The sequence below is a fragment of the Mesocricetus auratus genome, unplaced genomic scaffold (genome assembly GCF_017639785.1).
Source record: "Mesocricetus auratus isolate SY011 unplaced genomic scaffold, BCM_Maur_2.0 Super-Scaffold_100015, whole genome shotgun sequence".
NCBI lineage: Eukaryota > Metazoa > Chordata > Mammalia > Rodentia > Cricetidae > Mesocricetus > Mesocricetus auratus.
Genome location: NW_024429198.1, coordinates 63685004 through 63706349, shown reverse-complemented (window position 1 = coordinate 63706349; position 21346 = coordinate 63685004). Strand labels below are relative to the sequence as shown.

The following is a 21346-nucleotide window of genomic DNA, read 5'->3' as shown; positions in this document are numbered from 1 at the left end:
GCTCATAGCTAGACTGCAGACAGTCTTTGGAGTTCAGTACTGTTTTTATGAGCTTCTTCAACGACTGTTAGTTTCTTCCTCCTCTGCAGCAGCAGCCTCTTCCCCCAAAAGCAGTTACATCATCACCTGTTGCCAGGAGGCTCTCCACCGTCAACTGCAACATTTGCACAGCTCGCTTTCTTGTCTTTCTTGCCTCTTGCTCCTCCCTTGCCTCTCTTCTTCCTCTTGTGTCTGTCTGTCTCTCTGTCTCTCTGTCTGTCTGTCTATCTCTCTCATGTCCCCACCCTGATACTGCCTTTGCTGTTTCACTCTTCCCCTCCTCCAGTGAACCTCTCACACTAACTCTGTTGCGCATGGCGTGTTTGCTTAGTGGCATACCTTGGCAGGGCCCACCAAAAGGTACGCAGTCTGTCCACCCCCTTTTTTTCAAGATAGAATTTCTCTGTCTTACAGCTCTGGCTATCCTGGAACTCACTCTGTAGGCCAGGCCGTCCTTGATTTTTTTAAAGATTTTTCTAAGACAGGGTCACTCATTGAACCTGGAGTTCACAAATGGTTATCCTGGCTGTGCAGCAAGCCTCAGCGCCTCCTGTTTCTGCTTTCCCTGTGCTGGGATTATAGGTTTGCATCACATTTCTGAACTGATTTTTACCATGGGTGCTGGGGTTCTGAACTCATCTTCAGACTTGCACAGCAAACACTTTTCCAACTGAACCATCTCCCCAGTCCTTTCTTTTGTCTTCTTCGTAACACATAGTGTTTTCTGAAATAACTAAAACTATTAATAAAATGGTTTTCCTTCCTTGGAAAACAGTGTGTGCTGTGTGAAAAATGTCTGTTGTACCATGCTTTGTGGTGGGCTGCTTGTGAATGTTGTTTACAAGGTCAGGTAGATGTGTGAGCCTGTGTGTTTTAATTATTAATCCTCTTCTGAAATTTAGATGCAAAACACAAAAACTCTGATGGAGAATTTGTAACTCAGACACGTCCTCGGAGTAACACTCTTCCAAAAAGTTTTGGCTCTTCTCTAGACCATGAAGATGAGGAGAATGAAGGTGAACCCAGAGTCATTCAGAAGGAGAAGAAGCCATCTAAGGAAGCGACTCTTGAACTTATTACAAAACGATTGAAGGAAAATCGTGCTGAGCGCCACCTTCCTGAGGATATCAAGGTAATGCTGAGCTACCGTCTCTGCCTGGGGCAGCCTGTAGAATGCCTGGGACAAAATAACTAACCTAGTAGGGAGAGACTTTTCTACCCCTCAGATTTGTCATGTCAAAATATGTTTCTGAAACCTAGAGTACTATGGACTAATGCGTGTTGCAGATTGTTGGCAAGTTGTATATGCAGAGCATAAAATGGCTGAGTTTGAAGGGTGCTATGTGTACCAAGTTCTTGGTATTAGCCTATTGGTATCTGGAATAAACTATGTGGGTTCTGCCACTTGGTGTTTTTCAATAATCCTATTAGAAATGTAGATATGAGATTAGCCATTGAAAAAAAATATTGTCTTGACAGGCAGTTGTGAAACATGCCTTTAACCCAGCACTTGGGAGGCAGAGGTAGGTGGATCTCTAAATTCAAGACGAGCCTGGTCTATAGAGTGAGTTCCAGGACAGCAAGAGCTGCACAAAGAAACCCTGTCTCAAAAACAAAACAAAAGGAAAAGAAAAATTATCACTCAAAAGCCTGTCATGGTGGCACATATCTGTAATCTAAGGACTACTAGAGAATTGGAGATAGAGAGATTGGAAGTTCAGCTAGATAGTGAATTTGAGCCCAACCTGGGCCACATGACACCCTCTTTAAAAAAAAAAACCAACAGCGAAAATCCAGGTGATCTAATTCTCATCAGGATTGCATGAATTGCATTTCTTTTAGGAACCATTACTCTTATGTATGGTGTAGGTACATGTGCGTGGAGGCCAAAGGCAATTGTCCAGTTTCTTGCTCTGTCTCTGCCTTAAGACAAGGTTTCATTGCACCTGGAAGCGGGCCCCATTACTCCATAAAGCCTTCTAGGAGGTAGACCAGGCAGAGCACTCGGTAACCAAGTCCTATGTGAGGTGAGATTGCGGGGGAGATAGTCTCAGGTGAATTTTTGTTCGTGGAATGGTGAACCCAGTCACACTGGCAACAGAATACACCTCTACACCTCCCTCATGATGTAAATATTTGAGTCAGTTGTCCTTGAACAGGACTAAATTAGTCATTTTTATCCCTTCAGCTTTTTTTCCTTACAGCTTTTTTTGTTAGAAAGACAGTCTCCTCCTGGTTGCATTAGCTTAATTCAAATTTACAATCCTAGACTTTAGGTTCAAACTTGAAAATCAAATGACAGTATTTTATAGGGTCTACACTCCACTATTGCTTACTGCATGAATATAATCTGAAGAGATATTTGTTATAGGGGGTGACTGTCCAGTGACTTGTTTGTTATCTCTAATTTCCTCTGGTGAGGGACTGAAAACTGTTAGCCATTCCTGGAAGTATATAGAATTTATTTGGTCTAGTTGAAGGGTATCTTGTGGGACATTGGTTCATTGAGATAAGGGATGAGTCTGGAACAAAAGGAAAGTTCTGTATACAGTGTGTATACACTATAGAAATGTGCCAGCCCATACATACAGAGGGAAACATGAAGTCGTAGGTGGAGGTCTAACGTTGCAAATTGACGGTTTTGAGCTTTCTCTAGGATCTTTACATTATACTGCTAAGGGGTTTCCTTAGTAGAGTGGAGACCCTGGGTTGTAAAATCTGTGTATGTTGAAATGTGTGCCTGCCTCCACTAGTCTTTTTCTTTGGTTTCTCTGTCTGTCTGTCTGTCTGTCTGTCTGTCTGTCTGTCTGTCTGTCTGTCTGTCTACTAGCTCTCATCTGTCCATCCATCAGTTTTGGTACCAGTTGAATCCAGGGGCTCTTGCATAAGCTGGGCACACGTTATGCTACTGAATTACATCAACAGTCATGGCTTTTAAGAAAGACTGTCGTCATCATGCAGCCACACTTACCTTAAGACTCTTGACTCCTCCTGTCCTCCTGCTTCTGCCTCTAGAATGCTGGTATTTTAGGCCTCTGACCACAATGCCTTGTGTGTATTCACGCGTGTGTGTGTGCGTGTGCGTGTGCGTGTGCGTGTGCGTGTGCGTGTGCGTGTGTGTGTGTGTGTGTGTGTGTGTGTGTGTGTGTGTAGTCTGAGGTCAACTTTCAGGAGTTCTCTCCTTCCGTCATATGCTCTGCAGATTGAATTTGGATTGAGCTTAGGTCCCTGGAATTGTGGGTCGAGTGCTTTTAAACATGCTGAGACAGCTTTCTGTCCATATTTAAGATTGTTTTAACAAAAGACTTTGTAACATTGTAGAATGTCAGCAGTTATGGGAATTTCCAGTGTGCTAGCTAGGCACTGTTACAAGTGCTTTTACATTGATGAGTTTAGTCCTTGGAGGCAGAATGGAGTGTTACTGATTTATAAATTGGGATATTGAACATAAGGTAGCTAAGGGACCCAAACTGCATTCATAATTTATACAAAATATAAATTAAGCCATCAAAAGGTATTCTGATGTACTATGAGGGTCGAATTGTATGGGAAACTACAAAATGTTATTGCAAGTCCATAAATCAAAGAGTGCATTAGCCTAGTCTATTGTGCTGATTGTCTGCTCTTTCACCTAATTACACTGGGAGTGAGGAGAATAATGACACCAGTACTTTCCCCTGATTCTAGAAAATGACAAAAGATCATTTGATAGAAGAGAAAACGTCTCTGCAAAAAAGCCTGCTTTACTATGAAAGTCAACACGGAAGGCCGGTAATTCCTTTCTCGCTAAGAAATTTTGTTTTCTTCCTTACAAAAGAACGTGGATCACGCTGGTGGTCTGTATTTTCAGGGCTGTTTTTTATCCATCCTTGTCTCCTACGTACTTACTTTAAAAATTAAATTTGGGGTGAGGGAGTCACACTGCTTGGTTTTGATATCTAGATTTCTGACAGTGAGGTTACTTGGCTTCACTTTTTTTTTGCTTCAGGTAACCAGGGAAGAAAGGCACATTGTTAAGCCTCTCTATGATAGATACAGGCTTGTAAAACAGATGCTGACAAGAGCTAGCATCACTCCTGTCCTTGTAAGTAAAACAAACAAATGTTTGCTTTTGTTTTTACAGACGGAGTCTCACTTTGTAGCCAAACTGATTTGGAACTCAGTAGCCCAATCAAGCAGGACTCCTAAGTTGTGTAATTATAGGCATGCATTACAATGCCTAGCACAAGTATTTCTTCAGTTCATTTTTCCAAAGTATATTTAAGAAAAGAAGGGACATGATGAAACATCATCTTTGAGTTTTTTTGAGTCACACATAGCCAAGACTGGAAAGCTGTTGAGATTAGGAGTTTTTAGAGGGTAGAAAATGCCTGTTACTATTTTCTAGGCACTTGGTAAGCACATAGGACAGACGGCACAGGAGTTAGAACAGGGCACTGAGGTGCTGTAGTGCGTGCTGTGTGCACTACATAAATGGCAGCAGTAGTGCTTGTCTGACACACCTCACCCAGTCTCTGTCTCAGTTGTTTCTGGATAGTTTTGTGATGACACATGAAGGGTGTACCTCTAGTTGCATTTTAATATAAACGAGCTTTGGACATGTATTCAGTAAATATACCATGGTAAGCGTAGAGGTCAGAGGACAGACATCAGGGAGTCAGTTCTCTCCTTCTACTGTTTGGTTTCCAAGGCTCGACTCCAGGTTGGTAAGCTTGCGGTGAGGATGAACATCTTGCTGACCCTATACATGGGTTTTAAAGAAAGAACCTGTCAAGATAATGCCAACTACCAGGTGTCTGGCACACACCTTTAATCCCAGCACTAGAGGCAGGCAATCTATGAGTTCAAGGGTAGCCTAGTCTACATAGCGAGTTCCAGGACAGCGAAGGCTACACAGAGACAGACTCTGTCTCAAAAAACAAAAACTAAATTATTAAATTAAACAATGCTAACTCATAGGGCCAGAGAGATAGCTTAGCAGGTAAGGTACTTGCGTCAAGTCTGACCTGATCTTCGTACACGCTGTGGGACAGCCTCCCCTTCTCTCACACACACAAAAGAAAGGTAGTAAAACGTTTTAAATAATGCTTGTCTGCATTGGTTTACATTAAAACAAACACACACTTTAAAATGGGGTCTTCCTGTGTTGTCCAAGGTGGTTTGTGATGTGTGAATTGAGTTGTGAACACATGTGATCTTTGAGCCTCAGCTATCTCAGTAGCTGGGATAGTGAGCATGCCAACATGAAGAAAAATGAAATCTATAATACTTAGATACAAGTCACAGGACAATTCTTGGAGGTTTGCAAGCCAGCTAGAGCAACTTAGCATGACCCTGCTAACAATGCTCTTCAGAGTGGGAGAGTGCTGGGGCTGTGGCTTAGTGGTGAACCATTGCCTTGTGTGCTGGGATGAAAACTCTTAGGATTTGGTGTAGTCTTGTGTTTCTAAGGAAGACTCCGGTGGGGTTCTCAACCCCAAAATAAAGATCCTAGGACTGGGTGAGGTGGCATATGCCCGTCACCATAGCATATGAGAGGGTTTATCCAGCCTGTGCTACCCAGTGAAACTCTTATCTCAGACAAAGGACTGAAGAAGGACCCTCGTGAGTCTGTCAGGCTCCTGAAGTATCAGTTATCACTCTTACTACGTCATAAAAGTAAAATGTAAGAAAAGGGAGGCTATTAAAGAACTTCTTAAAATTTTAAGATTGTGAAAATAATTTTTATATATTTTTAATTTTTATTGAAAATATTTTCAATGTATTTTGACTGTATTCTTCTGTTCCCCCAACCTCCCAGATCCTCTCCACCCTCATTATCCCCAATTTCATGTTCTTGCTCTTTAAGAAAAGAAGAAAAAATAAAAAGAAAAAAAAAACAAAAAGTAGTTGGCCAACAGGAAATGCACTCCATGGTCTTATGTTTCTGTGTACTTTTTGTTTTGTTTTGTTTTTTTAATCTTACAATTTTCCTCTGGTTTTCCTGTTTTGAGTTTTGTTTGCCTCGTTTTTGGGGAGCCGGTGGGGACTGAGTGCCTGTATTGTACATCATGTGAGTGTGAAGCGCCACTTTAAATATTGAAATGTAAAATGGGCGTTGTCGACTGTTACAGGGGTCTCCCTCCACAAAGCGCCGGGGTCAGATGTTGCAGCCAATCATAGAAGGAGAAACAGCACATTTTTTTGAAGAAATCAAGGTAATTGTGTAGAAAAGTCATTCCCTAAATACATCGCTAGCAGGAAAGTAGAAAGTCATGGCTTGTGGTTCTGCTTGGTTCCCATTGTAGGAAGAAGAAGAAGATGGTGTCAGTCTGTCCTCTGAGTTAAGTGACATCTTGAAAACAACTGTGCACACACAGTCATCATTAGAAAACTCAGAGTCTGATGCTGAAGAGAACCAAGAGAAACTGGCTCGGGATCTCCGTCTGTCATGTACACGGGCAGCTTCTATGTGAGTACTCAGCTTGTGATTTTAGCTTATTTTGTAATTAAGCTTCCATATCAAGATACCCAGTATAAATAGCTGAATGCTTGGAGGGAATTACTATGAAGAGATTTATCAAAAATGGCTTTGTGAGATACTTTTATAAGTGTGATTTACAAATACAGATTTTAGCTCCTATTTCCCTCCCTTTTTTGTGGGGGCGTGGCTAGTGGTGATGGTACCCCTGCTGCTGTGAATGGAGCCTAGGGCCTCGTGTAGGGAAGACAAGTACTATATCCCTGTCACGTTCTGTTGTGAAATTGTGTGAGAGGGTCAAGCTGCTTAAGGCATGGGTCTCTCGCTGTGCTGTGCTGGAACTGCAGCTATGTGGCACCTCGTTTGGCTTTTTGTGTGGACTTCGGGGTCCAGACTACTCAACTGATAGTAGTTCTAGGAACCAAACTTGTTTTTATGTGGACTTCGGGGTCCAGACTACTCAACTGATAGTAGTTCTAGGAACCAAACTTGTTTTTATGTGGACTTCAGGGGTCCAGACTACTCAACTGATAGTAGTTCTAGGAACCAAACTTGTTTTTATGTGGACTTCGGGGTCCAGACTACTCAACTGATAGTAGTTCTAGGAACCAAACTTGTTTTTATGTGGACTTCGGGGTCCAGACTACTCAACTGATAGTAGTTCTAGGAACCAAACTTGTTTTTGTGTGGACTTCGGGGTCCAGACTACTCAACTGATAGTAGTTCTAGGAACCAAACTTGTTTTTATGTGGACTTCAGGGGTCCAGACTACTCAACTGATAGTAGTTCTAGGAACCAAACTTGTTTTTATGTGGACTTCGGGGTCCAGACTACTCAACTGATAGTAGTTCTAGGAACCAAACTTGTTTTTTATTGGCCTTGTTATCTTTAGATGGATTTATGACAGTGGTTCTCAACCCTTATTTCACCTTAACAATTAACTAGGAAGGGGTGTGTGTGTATGTGTGTATGTACATTTGTATGTGTGCACTTGTAAGTCAGAAGACAAACTTGGATGCTGTTCTTTTTTTAAAAAAGACTTGTCAGGTTTTTTTGTACTTTTTAAAAGATTCATTTTAATTACTGTGTATTTTTATGGATTTGCACACATGTGTTGAGTGCCTCTGGTGAACATAAGAGTGCATTGTGACTCCTTGCTGTGGAGTTACAAGCTGTTTTGAGCAGACTGACTGACGTGTGGTGTTGAAAGCAGTGTGTGTGTGCCTCCTCAGCCGTCTCCCCAGCCTTGCTCTTACTTTAGTGTCTCCCCAGCCCCCAGCCTTGCTCTTTCTTTAGTGTCTGGTGCTTTGCCTGCACCGTGTGTGTGTGTGTGTGTGTGTCTGCTGCCCCCTGCAGGCCGGTCTCTGGGATTAGAGTTACAGTTTGGAGTCAACCTGTGGGTACTAGGAATTGAACTCATCACTGCTCCTTCCCCTCTTTTTGAGACAGTGCCTCTTATTGACCCTGGGACTTGCTGATTACTGGCCGGGGGTCTTTGAAGAGCCAGGGTTATAGGCGCACACCATTGCACCCAGGGATTTTGTGTGGGCTGTGAGAGTCAAGTTCAGATTCCTCAGGCTGTGTGGCAAGCACTTTATCAACTGAGCAGTTCCCACAGTCCCAGGACAGTTTGGTGATTTAATTGATTTGTAGGAGAAAGCCAATCAGCAGCAATGAGGGCTAGAACACTGTTAATGTGATGAAGAAACTGCGCCTTTAGTGATGTTTTTCTTCCATTTTAATTTTAACTTTAGGCCTGAATTACTGGAACAGCTTTGGAAAGCCAGAGCTGAGAAAAAGAAACTACGAAAAACGTTACGGGAATTTGAAGAAGCGTTTTATCAACAAAATGGAAGGTTTGTTAAGCATTTTAGATATTCACATCTTTCACCTTTAACTTACAAAATGCATGTTAAGATAATGGAATGGAACTAGAAACACGGGTACAGATGCCCTGTTGCCAATCCTGGGACCAGTTTGATCCCCAAGGCCTCCATGGGGGAAGAAAAGAAATAGTTCCTAAAGGATGTCATAGCACATGTGCTGTCACGCTCCCACACACTAAGAATTTCAGACACATTGTGTATAGGATGTTAGCCTTGACGTGTTATTTCTAACTCTAAGGCTGTATGTAGCTTGGTGCAAGAGCATTTGCCTAACATGTGCAAGGTCCTGGGGTTTAGCCCTCAGCACTACAACAGACAAAAACTATATAAACTAACAGTAGACCACGCTGCTCTCAAACTCAGATCCATTGCTTCTGCCTCCTGTTACTAAAACCACAGAAAAGTCATAACTGGAGTAAGCATTTCAAATATTTTCAGGTTTTCCTGAAGCCGTTCTTTGTTTGCACTGCTGGAGCTCAAACCCATGAGGCAAACATTCTACCACTAAGCTATATCCCCAGCCCCCAGGCACTTTATATTGCTTAGAAGTGACCTGTCTCTCTGACAGGATTTTATTGTGCAGCTATGACTAGGCTGGACTTGCTTTGTAAATCAGGCTGGCCTAGAGCTCAGATTTACCTGCACAGTTAAAGTGTTGGTATTAAAGATGTGAGCCACCTGCCTGTTGTATGATATAGTGTTTCTTTTCTAGGAAAAGATCCACAGGAATAAAATCCTTGTTAAGACAGGGTTTCTCTGTGTAGCCCTGGTTGTTCCAGAACTCACTCTGTAGATCAGACTAGCCTTAACTCTGAGATCTGCCTGCCTCTGCCTCCGGAGTGCTGAGTTTAAACACCACTACCTGGCTGGATTCTTAATTTTTATTCTAAAACAAGCTCAGGTTGTCACTGTGCTGCTTGTTGGGTTATCTGGACTACTCCTTATTCTTGAGATGTGTAGGTATGTGGCTCCTATAAACAGTATGCCTTTAACTGCTTTGGACAGCTGACCTGTATCCCCAGAGTTGGGGATGGGGAGGGGTGTAGACAGGCTCACTAAAGAGCCAGTCTAACCAAAAACTAGCAGGCTTTAGGCTATTTGAGATACCTTGTTTTATGAGAACATGATGAAGAGGGATAGAGGATGCCAAAAGTCTTCCTATGACCTCTGCATACGCCTGTGCACACACGTGCGCTTTAAAAGTATGAGCAGAGTTGAGGACTAAGTCTCGAGTAACCTAGGTGGCCCTACAAACCTGGAGCTGTTACAAATTCCAAAATATTTTCTTTTGAAAGAGCCGGGGCAGGCCAGGCGGTGGTGGCGCACGCCTTTAACCCCAGCACTCGGGAGGCAGAGGCAGGCGCAGGCGTGGATCTCTGTGAGTTCAAGGCCAACCTGGTCTACAGAGCGAGTTCCAGGACAGCCTCCAAAACAATACAGAGAAACTCTGTCTCAAAAAACCTAAATAAACAGATAAACAAACAAATATAAAGAGCCTGGGCCTGGAAATAATTTTAAGAATTTCGCATGTATATGGGTTATCAAGTGTGATTTAAAAAATCTGAGTACTGGGGAAATGGCTCAGTAAGTGAAGTACCTGCTGTGTGGACCTGAGTTTGATTCTCAGAGCCCAACCCAGTTTGTAGTGGTGTCTGAATGCTGTATCACTGGGGCTTGATAGCCAGCTAATGCTGTGGACATTTGTTTAATGATGCAAAGGTGTTGCATTCTTTTATGTGCGTTAGTTTGCCTGTCTAAAACTCCTGATTAGTCTAACAAAGAGCTGAATGACCAATAGCAAGGCAGAAGAAAGGATAGAAGGGGCTGGCAGGCAGAGAGAATAAATAGGAAGAGAAATCTGGGAGAGGAAGAAGGAACGAGAAGAGGAGGATGCAAGTGGCCAGCCACCCAGCTACATAGCAAGCCACGGAGTAAGAAGTAAAGAAAGATACACAGAAACAGGAAGGTAAAAGGCCAGAGGCAAAAGATAGATGGGATAATTTAAGAAAAGCTGTCTAGAAACAGCCAAGCTAAGGCTGGACATATATAAGTAATAAGCTTCAATGTGTGATTTATTTGGGAGCTTGGCTTCGTGATGAATGAAAGAGTAAAAACAACGAATAACAAAATCAAGGGTTACCTCTGGGCTTCTCTCATGCACACACATGTATAAGAAAACTAAGTGCTATAAACGCATTTCCCATGCACCTTTTTTATGTTGAAAGAAAGCAAATTATAATTGGTGGTTGATGCTGAAGTGCTCACTCATGGAGTGTAAGATGACGCATGGGAGCCTTCTAGTGCCTACAGTCTGCTGATGAGTGTATAGGAAGTTGTTTAAGCAGTTACTAGAGGATCCATCAAAACACTCTTTGTAGAATGTTCTTTGTGTGACTTATGCCCTGCACAGCTGTTTTTATTTCAGCGTAAATTTGTGATATTATGCTCCACATAAGGACAACTTTCGAGTTAGATTTTTATCTTCCCTAGGAATGCCCAGAAAGAGGATCGTGTCCCAGTGCTTGAGGAGTACAAGGAGTACAAGAAAATTAAAGCCAAGCTCAGACTTCTTGAAGTTCTTATCAGCAAACAGGACTCTTCAAAATCCATATAAAGTATGTTCCCTGAGCACTGGCATCGTAAACTCGGCTGTGTTCCTTGGAGGTTCACCATGTGTACTTGGCTGGCACTCGAGTTCACGGTCAGGCACTCAGAATAATTAATCCCCTTGCACTCGGTGGTGGTTCAGTAGGGAAGGAAGGCTGTCCCACATTACCGCAGATTCCTCCATTGTTTACTGCAGATCCATCTATTAGCAAAAGACAAGAATTTTATTCTTTTCAAGAACTTTGGAAATACAAAGCTTTTGTTTACTGTTTTGTTTTTCCTTTTTCATTACTGAAGAAATGAGAGGAAAATCTTGACACTGAATTCTTCAGTTGCCATTTTCACAGAATGACTGAGAATTTAAAAAGAAAAGCCTATAAATGTGACATATGCAGCTGTATTGTTTTTCCTAGAAAACCAAACTGAATTTTCAAATCCTAGTGTGGAACACCTTTCTGTGTAATTCCCAGAGTGACACCTGCACAGATAGTACTTAGCTAGAATTTGCAAATCAGTGGTCCCACCTGAACGAAGATAACAGTGGGTAGACACAATCACACGCGTCTCTCACGTCACATGTCACATGCCGTCACGTCACATGCCGTCTACAGGACTTGAGTTACTGTCTACCAGCAGTGATGTGTCTTGTCTGCATCAGATCCATGCCAGTGTGGAGGGACTCGGATGGTGCTCAGCTGTGTGTGTTTTACACTGGGCCTCGATGGGCACAAGAATGGTTACACCTCAATCCATCTGTTCTTCAAGGGCTATACCACTGCAGCTGTTCATGCCACTCAGAGGGCTGCTCTGCCTCTCCCTCCAAAGTCACTTGCTGTCCACAGCAGCCACTTCCAGGATGTGTAGTGTATGCCCCTTGCCATACAGACATACGTACATGGACTCTCAGCCTCTCTTTTCCTTCGGCTTTGCATGGCTTTTCTTCAGGTAATCTGCTAATCATTTTTATGGAGTAGTAACTTGTATTAATACAATAGATGTGGGTCAGGCTTAATCTAAATGGATCATTCTTCCTCCTCCTCCTTCCCCTCCCCCCTCCCCAGGTGCTTTTTTGAATTGGTAAATGTCTCACTGCCCATGCTTTGCATGTAATGACTCATGCATGATTTTCTTAATAGTTTGTCTCATACAAATGGAATTTCACAAACATCTTCAGTAAGGTGAGGAAAGCATGCACCTCGGTCTTCTGGCACTATTATTTAACAGGAAGAGCATGAGGTAGCTTGGTAATAAATAGTGTCTCTAGTACTTCCCACTTCACGTGTGTGCGATGCCTTTTTGTGGGGAGAGGGTAAAGTCCAGCGGAAGTGAATGTGTAGTTGGAAGATTTTTTTTTAAAGCACTAAATCCAGCTTTGTTTGTGTGGTTCCTTTTGATATTGCTAGCTCATTCATAATGTATTTTTAGGAAAGTAATTAAGAATGCCAAAAAATGTATCATTTGATTTGAATCCATCATGTGGTGTACTTTTTAGTTTCTTTTGGTCTCCAGACAGGATTGCTACATGTAGTTTTATGTGCACTGTATATTTTTATGAATGTTTTATTTTGTATACCACATGCAAAAATGTCCATGTGCACTATTTAAATTTTTTAAATAATATATTCCTTCTCTATAACGCTAAATCTATTTGAGTACAATATTTTTATAAGTGTGTAGCTTGACTGGTTTCACTGAGTTACAGCTGCATCATGATTTGGTCATTTGGTGTTAGTTTTGGCTGAGTAGTGAAATGACAGCACACTTGTCACTTATTCATGGTTTAGTGGTGGTGATAGGATTAGGCACCTGAGAGTTTTACTTTGGCACATATAAAAATCATATTTGCATAGAAATATTATATAGATACGTATGTCCACCCGTGTGATCACATTGCTGTGTTCCTTTGGCACTTCATTGTACAGAATTTTGTAATAAAAGAACTTTAATGTTCTAAGTCATTGTAAATGTATGTTTGTTTTCATAGGACAGTATCTGTTCTATCCAGTGATGATGTCCGGGATACACTAACCCTGCATTCTCTGGGGGCGTCCACACACTGCTTCTTAGAGCTGTTTAGGGAGAGTAGCCGGACTATGTCCATCTCCCCAGACGGGGCCTCATGTATCTAGTCTTGACATTGCTGCATAGCCAAGGACCCTGCACTTCTGTTCCTCCTCTGCCTCCTCGTGCCAGAATTAGTCATTTCTTGTTGCAGTGAATTTCTGCATTAAGAAAACTCAACCCAGCCGGGCGTTGGTGGCGCACGCCTTTAATCCCAGCACTCAGGAGGCAGAGGCAGGCGGATCTCTGTGAGTTCGAGGCCAGCCTGGTCTACAGAGCGAGTTCCAGGACAGCCTCCAAAGCCACAGAGAAACCTTGTCTCGAAACCCCCCCCCCCAAAAAAGAAAAAACTCAACCCTCCTTGTTTTGTGGAAGGTGGGTAGTGATTTTTAAAGTCCTTTACTTACTGAGCATGTGGTGATACACATCTGTAGTCCCAACTACTCCAGAGGCCATGGCAGACCCCAGGAATTGAAGGCCAGCCTGGGTGACTTATTTTTTGGTTGGGGAGGATCAAGACAGGGCTTCTCTGTGTAACAACCCTGGCTGTCTTGGAACTCGCTCTGTAGACCAGGCTGGCCTTGAACTCATAGAGACCCGCCTGCTTCTGCCTCCCAGGTGCTGAGCTTAAAGGCACGGTCCATCACTTCCTGGCTTTTTTTTTTTTAAGTTTTATTCATGTTTTAAATATATACGTTAAGCATTAATATGTAAATTAACTGCTGTGGTTGAATGTGGTGTTGCTTTGGCCCACAGAACAGAGCATAGGGTTACTGTGAAGAGGGTTATGTAGCTTAGGAAAGTAGCATTTCCCTCCAGTTTCTAAAATACCAGTCATACACAACAAACAACTTCTTATGTATAGCATCCTCTTTAGAAACTAGATGAATTCTGCATTTAAAGGTGGCAATGAAATTTCTGTATTTAGCTACAGTTCTGTATTTGACTTTTTCTAGGCATTTTGGAGTTTGCAGACTGTCTTGGAACTCGTTCTGTAGACCAGGCTGGCCTTGAACTTGAATAGATCCACCTGTCTCTGCCTCCCGAGTGGTGCATGCCGCCACTGCCTGGCTCATATCTTTCCAGAATCTTATCACTTACCTCTGGCCAAAAGTGAGACCCTGGGGCATGACACATGTGGAAGTGCCGACAACAGTCTGTGTCTCTGCCTCCCTCCGACCTTAGAGGTCTGCCCCAGTTCTTAAACTGTGCCCCATGGCCAGGAAGCATTCGCTTTACCTCCCTTTAGTGATAGATCTTGAAGAAACCCTGTGAGTATGCCCATGTGCATATTACAGGGAGCGCTTGGCAAACTCGTGGGTTGTACAGTGAGCTCCATTCAGCTGCACTCATCTACGGAAACCACCCTGTAGGATGGATAGCTGCTTTAGTGCTTTAAAATGTGTCTCGGCTGCAAATGTAGTTCAGTGCCCAGCACTTGCAGGACTCTATACTCAACCCCCAGCACAGTGAGAACGGTGCAGTTAGCCCGAGATGGTGGCGCGTTCAGGGATAGTCCAGTAAGTTCCAGCACCGGATCCCATCAGTCTTACCTCCAGTGTTGTTACTGCAGTTTTCTCATCATTTGGTTTAGTTTTAAACTGATGTAGTGTAATTCCTTCTCCAGCTCCACAGCATACAGGAAGAGCCTAGGAGAGAGTTTAAAGTTAGAGGTGTGATGGCTCTGGGCTCTGCATTAATGCCTGCATGTGTGTCTGCACCGTGTGCATGCCTGCTGCGTGCGCATGCTCTCCTGGGACTGGGATTCGACGGGGCGCCGCCATGTGGGTCTTGGGAAGAAGGGCCTGTACTCCTGACCTCTGCGCCAGCTCTCCAACGTGCTGGTCTCACTGTCTAAGCTTTAACTTTTGAAACTGCAGAAATTGAATTAGGTACGGCAGTGTGGTTCTGGCTCAATAAAACAGCATATATAACGTGTGTCCCTCGGTCTGCATTGGTACACATTGGTGCATGCGGCAAATGCTTACTCTCGAAATTCTTGCTGAGTGACAGGCTGGTAGTCGTCTTGAATTTCAGTGGAGTAATACTTTTTCTCAAGCCTCTCCTTCCACGCTCTCATCTGCTCCGCTTCGTGGATCTCCTGCCAGTGTGGAGGACACATACAGGCTGCAGACTGCAGGCAAGCTACTGACGATCCCAGGCTCCCTGCCGCCAGCCTGGCACTGGGGTGTCTGCATCAGCGGGGCCATCCTGGAAGGCCGGGCCTTGCGCACGGGCAAGGGTGCCTTCTGCCCCGCCGCCTCGTCGAGGCTAACACTCTCCCATCCTTCCTTCCTTCGGTGCTGAGCATTGAGCCCGGGGTCGCATAGGCGCAGTGCAGGTGCTCCGCCCCAAGCTACCCCCTCAGAATGCATCTGTGGGCATTCTTTGCCCTCCCGGAAGCTTTTCTGCCTCGGTTAGTGGCCTGAATGCACCAGTGCCGTGTGCACAGGCCTCTCATTAGAAAATGTGTATCGCTGCCCCCTCCTGGTCTGAGGACTTCCTATGAGCTATTCTTATCAGCACTGACTGTCCTCTGCGAGTACATGATTATGTTTCAGTGTGTGTGTGTGTGCGTGTGCATGTGCGTGTGTGTGTTAGGATAACTTGCAGGTGCCTTTACCTGCTGAGCCATCTCTTGCCCACCTCATTTTTCTCAGATCTAGGGTGGAAAAAAAGAAATGTGTGTGGAAATAAGGAACAGCCCTAGGGAAGAAGAAAGGAGTGTGTCAAGGTGTGACTCAAAAGTGTTTTCCTAAGCCACGTGTGGTAGCGTGCACTTGGCTGCTGAAGCCCTGAGGACTTGAGTTCAGATCTCCGAGGGCTAGGTTACAAGCTAAGTTGTGGCATCGTGTCCCTGCAACCTCAGCCCTGTGGGGGCTGAGACAAGCTTGCTGGCCAGCTAGTCTAAGTGAGCTCCAGGTGCAGTGCAGCTACCTCAACTAAGGAAACAGGCAGCACTGGCTTTGCCCTCCGTCTGCACACAAGAACGTGTACACCCAGATGCACCCCACAGACTAACTTAGAAAACAAATGCACTTTGGACTAGGACAACCGCATATTAATTTACTAAGTGTATTTAGCCCAGAGATTAATGCAATCTCCATTATTCTTTAAACAGTTTGCTATGTCCTGATTATTCTGAGAGGTGTGTATTGGAGGTGACAACTGTTACTCTGATTATTCCTGTTAATGAGAAGTAATAGAGCTATCACTTGTGTTTAGAAAAATGAATTAAAATCTTACACTTTCATTAAAGCCTTCTTTTCTGGCTTGCTGGGTCAAATCTCCGGGGGTTTTCCTACTGTAAAAATGCAAAATAAGCGTGAGTAAAAAAGGCAGTGAGCCACGAGCAGTCAGATCTACAGCAAGGCCGTCTCTGTCGAGGCCAGTGCTGACATTAACAGCATGCAATTAAACAGGGCTGTGGCTGGGAAACAAGTCCACCTTCCCGCCACTAGTAAACGTGAGCATCGTGCTAAGCCCAAATCCTGTTGGTAAGTGTTGCTGTAAAATGTGCCTATTTTGATGTTTGTAAGCCCCGTGCTGCATGTAGACTGGAGTTGTTTTATACCTGTGTGAGGGAGTCAGAGCCTTTCCTGAGTGGCAAAATACGTCCCGTGCTCTGTTTTCAGCGGTGCCTCTGGCATGCCCAGAGCCTCACACTTGGGGGCCTGTCCTCTGCCAGTGACTGCTTATCCGCTCCGTGTGAGTTTTAAATGAGGGTTTCACAATGGCCTTAGAAATCAAAAGGCTTACTGATGTCAGAAAGACACCGGATGGTGATGGTTTTACAATCACCCTTAGCCCTCACTGGGACCGTTTGGTAGGCTAAAGGTGCAAAGTGCATTTCCAACTTGTTAATAGTTTCATAGGCATTGTAAGCCCATCCTACGTGGACTGAGTGTCACCCTAGGCTCACGTTTTTATGCTTGGTCCCCAGCTGGTGGAGCTGTTTGGGAAGGATGAGCTGTGGCCCTGGAGGAGGAGGAGTGTCATGTTTTGAGGTTTTAAAAAGCCCACAGGTGTGAGCCCTCAGCTCCCGCTCCAGTGCCATGCTCCCTGCCCTGGTGGTCACGGCCTCACCCCTGGAACCGAATGCCTCGGTCTTCCCTTCACAGCAGTAGAAAAGTGACTAAGACATTTTGTGTGGAACATGAAAGTAATAAAAAAATTTTTTTAAGTCTTACATTTTCTTGTCTTCGTTGTCTTGAGCTTTCTTCAGTCTGAGTTTCTCGAGAACGTTAAAGTAACTCTGGGTTAATTAAAAAGAATTTAAAAATTCATTTAAAAATGACCTCCTGTATTCTCCACATTCAATTATGTGAACTATGACGCGTGTGTTGTAGGAGATGTCTGACACAGTGCCAGATCCTTTCCCTGTGAGAGCAGAGGGTGCTCCCAGGGGCACTGCTGGAATGTGCTGGGCAGGTGGGGATGACAGGAGGAGGGAGCAGGCCAGGGGAGGATGGAGAGTACTGGGAAAGACGATCGGAATTTGGGAGACAAGACAGAAACCTAGTGCAATGGAAACTCCTAGGAATCTACAAGGGTGATCCTAGCTAAGACTCATGGGGATGGGGACGGTGGAGCCAGAATTGTCCATCTTCTGTAACTGGGCAAGACTTCCAGAGGAGAGACGGGGACACCAGCCTAGCCACAAACCCTCCTTTGTCCTGCCAGTTGTGCTGGGGTAAAGACAGCAAACAATTTGAAAGTAGCCAACTGATGACTGGTCCAGCTTGAGACGGTGTCACGAGAGGAAGCCCACCCTTGACACTGCCTGGAGGGCCAGGAACCAGAGACTGGGTAGCCAGAGACCTAGCAATGAACCGAACACTCGGCAAAGAGAAACAAATTAATGAAATGATTCCTGGGTAGCCCAGGGACCTAGCATAGTGCCGAACACTATCGGCAAAGAGAAAAGAAAGTAATGGAATGATTCCTAACGGTGCTCTTCTATACTCGTAGACTAGCATAATCATCAGAGAGGCTTCATCCAGCAATGATAGGCAGAGACCCACAGCCGAACATCAGGTGGACCTTAGGGAATCCTGCGGAAGAGGGGAAGGAAGGATGGTAGGAGCCAGAGGGGTCAAGGAAACTAACCAGGGCTTACAGGGGCTCTCAGAGACTGGACTGACGATCAGGGAGCCTGCGTGGGCCTGCGCTAGGTCCTCTGTGTATGTTAGGGCTGTGTAGCTCAGCCTTCTTGTGGGTCTCCAGCGGGGGCTGTCTCTTCTCTTTCCCCTGCTTTTGGGACCCTCTCCCTCCTAGTGGGTTGCCTCACCCAACCTTAATAAGGGGGAATGTGCTTAGTCTTACTGCTTTGCTGTGTTTGGTTGATACCCTGCGAGGCCTGCCCTTTTCTAAAGGGGCGGGATCCAAGGCCCCTGGCCTCTGTGCACCAGCACTCCCGTGCACACACCCCTACCCACAAATTAAAAGTGTTAAGACGGGCTGTCTTAAGTATGTTAACACGTTTACTGTGTACAGCCAACGTCACACTCAAGGTATCCGAGATAAAAAACTCCACAGTTGAGCTTACTGTGGGGAGGTCATCCTAACAGCATGCGTTGTCTTATAGCCGAGCTCTCCGGCACAGCTGCCGACCTCTGGGAAGCACTCTGGAACTGCCAGGGTGTCAGGCTACTCGTGAGTGCTGGCTAGCTCTGTCAGCTTGGAAAAGAGGGAACCTCAGTTGAGAAAATGCCCCTGCCATGCGGGAGTCTGGGGGGGGGGAGCATTTTCCTGACTAATGGTTGATGGGAAGGGCCCAGCCTGCTGGGGTCCGTGCTCCTGGATGCGGAGAGAAAGCAGGCTGAGTGTGCCAGTAACGGCATTGCTCCTCTGTGGGCCCCTGCTTCCGCTCCTGCTCTGACAACCCTGGACGGTAGGCTACAGGCCGAAGGCCGGGCAGAGTACATGGTCATGTGTTTTATCACGGCAGTCGAAGCCATAACAAGGTAAGAAAGACATAACTCAAAACGAGCTAGATGTCAGAAGGACGGGGGGGGGGATTCTATCGTCCAGAACAGAAGGTGAGGAGGAACAGCTGCGAAGGCATTTCAGGGCTAGGAAACTGTGAGCAGAAGGCAGAGCGTGAGGTGTGTCACGCAGACAGCCCTCCGTTTAGCAGCCCTGTAGAGGCTCAGGGAGGACTGTGGCTCATTCAAGGCCAGCCTGGCCCACACATGGAGTATCAGGCAGGGGTGCGTGCAGAGACCACACCTCTGAAGACAGAGGGCACACAGCGAAACCAGCAAAAGCCAAGCGCTCTGACTTTCCGGGGCTTACAGTGTAAAACAGAGGGAGGCACAGTACAGGCTCCAGCTCGTGACAGTCGGGGGCAGCTCGTGACAGTCGGGGGCAGGTCGGACCTGTGAGGGGGGTGGGATGGCTTTGGGAGAGCCAGGGAAGAAATGCAGCTTAGTTTGATAGGCCCGGGCAATCTGCTAGACTCAAGGTGGGACGGCCTGGGGTCAGGCTAGAATGTGTAAGAGGATGTTATCGTACGGGGAATGAAACCCCCATCTCTCGGTGGCGGAATTTCAAGGGTCCTCGAGATTCCACAAGTGTGAGCAAGACCTGTGTGTGGAGAGAAATTACTAGCCTTGAGGACGGACTGTCGGAGAGCCAACAGGACAGGAAGTCCAATGTTTGAGCCTGGATAGACCCGAATGACATTGCCACCCAGGAGACAGCAAGGAAGACAAGGGACCCAAGCGCTGAGCTTGGTTGTAGAAATTCGCTCCTGTGTAACTTGACACACCCTTGGGAGCTTGACATGGTTTCCATTCATCGCCCGACAGTATTTAGTGTGGAACCATGAACTAATTTTGGCTAAATTGCTGACCCCAGAGGGGCTGGAGATGTAGCTCTGTTGGTTAGAGTGCCTTGCATGTAGGAAGCCCGGGTCCCATCCAAGCAACACATCAGCCGCGCACGGTGGTCCACGCCTGTGATCCTCGCACTCGGGAGGCAGAGGCAGGGGATCGTAACACTATTCTCGGCTGCATAGTGAGTTTGAGGCCAGCTTGTGAGACATGAAGCCCTTTCTCACACAACAACAAAAAGACCTGGAGGGCATGTGTGTCATGTCTTATGGAGGGTTTGTTTAAGTGATACATTTTTTCCTTTTAGAACTACATTTAGGAAAGTAAATTAACTAACCTTCTTAATTATTTTACCAAGTTCAAAGTCAGGTCTTCTGCCGATTGAATAGTCAGCCTTCACTTCAGAATAGGTGTCGTTAATTATGGCCAAGAACATGTTCTGGGGGGGAGAAACATTCAAATCATTCTTTCTGTAAAAATTTACTTAGGGGTGGACATAGGGCTCAGTGGGAGAGAGCTTGTCTAGAATGTCCTGTTTGATCCCTGGTATCCCAACACACACACACACACACACACACACACACACACACACACACACACACACACACACACGTGACTTTTAAAACTGGGCCCTGCAGCAAGTGTCTATAGCTTGGCTCCTTGGAAAGCTGAGGAAGAGTCTCGAGCCTTCCTCCAGCAAGTCCACGAAACCTGAATCTCCCCTCAGTAGCAGGACTAGCTGGGACCAGGCGTGTGATGCCCCGGCGCTGTGAAGGGAGAAAGGGAGGCAGCCGTCCTCACCAGCAGCACGAAGAACACGAAAAAGATGAAAGTGATGAAATAGATGGGGCCCAGGATCCAGTTGGCCTGCTGGATGCCAGCGAAGTTGAAGTCTCCCAGGACAATCCGAAACTGTGCGAATCTTTGGTGGGAAGGAAGAAAAGCATTAGGAAACGTCCCGTTTCTCTGTTTGTTTGTTTTGATTTTTCGAGACAGGGTTTCTCTGTGGCTTTGGAGGCTGTCCTGGAACTCCCTCTGTAGACCAGGCTGGCCTCGAACTCACAGAGATCCACCTGCCTCTGCCTCCAGAGTGCTGGGATTAAAGGCGTGCGCCACCCATGCCCGGCAGGAAATGTTCCATTTCTTCATTTAGATACATGACGACTTGGAGTTGCGAATGTCCCTGGATGCATAAGCCATAAGCTCTTGACCTTTTTTTTTTCAGAGCTGGGAACTAAACCTCATGCATGCTAGGTTAAGTGTTCTATCTACCAGTGAGCCAGCTCCTCCTCTGTGGCTTTAATTATTCTGCCACAGCATCCTAAAACCAGACAGGGCATGGTAGAACGTGCTTACAACCCCAACGCATGGGAGGTTGAGACAGGAGATGAGGAGTTCGGAGTCAGCCTTCGTTACATAGCAAGTTTTAGGTCTTTGTAGGCACCCTCTCCCAAAGG

The 21346-nt window shown here is 45.4% G+C and overlaps 2 protein-coding genes across 13 annotated transcripts in view; one reads left to right on the top strand and one right to left on the bottom strand.

Annotated features, from left to right (window-relative positions):
- Positions 1-12946, top strand: part of Fam13b (family with sequence similarity 13 member B) — an 82566-nt gene extending 69620 nt beyond the window's left edge. For 6 of the 9 annotated variants that reach the window (XM_021234487.2, XM_040758067.1, XM_040758068.1 and 3 more), the window contains 7 exons: positions 942-1171; positions 3727-3810; positions 4028-4123; positions 6153-6236; positions 6327-6490; positions 8254-8355; positions 10876-12946. In XM_021234487.2, the coding sequence (XP_021090146.1) occupies positions 942-1171; positions 3727-3810; positions 4028-4123; positions 6153-6236; positions 6327-6490; positions 8254-8355; positions 10876-10999 (884 nt within the window). In that variant the 3' untranslated portion in view covers positions 11000-12946. The remainder of the gene's footprint in view (positions 1-941; positions 1172-3726; positions 3811-4027; positions 4124-6152; positions 6237-6326; positions 6491-8253; positions 8356-10875) is intronic. The other 3 variants (XM_040758070.1, XM_021234492.2, XM_021234489.2) reach the window with 2 other exon arrangements.
- The window catches only part of Pkd2l2 (polycystin 2 like 2, transient receptor potential cation channel), a 38010-nt gene continuing 27079 nt past the window's right edge, over positions 10416-21346 (bottom strand). For all 4 annotated transcript variants that reach the window (XM_040758073.1, XM_040758074.1, XM_040758072.1 and 1 more), the window contains 7 exons: positions 20691-20811; positions 20227-20328; positions 17244-17308; positions 16300-16357; positions 15042-15154; positions 14607-14702; positions 10416-11194 (listed from right to left, as the gene is read on the bottom strand). In XM_040758073.1, coding sequence (XP_040614007.1) covers positions 14618-14702; positions 15042-15154; positions 16300-16357; positions 17244-17308; positions 20227-20328; positions 20691-20811 — 544 coding nt within the window. In that variant the 3' untranslated portion in view covers positions 10416-11194; positions 14607-14617. The remainder of the gene's footprint in view (positions 11195-14606; positions 14703-15041; positions 15155-16299; positions 16358-17243; positions 17309-20226; positions 20329-20690; positions 20812-21346) is intronic.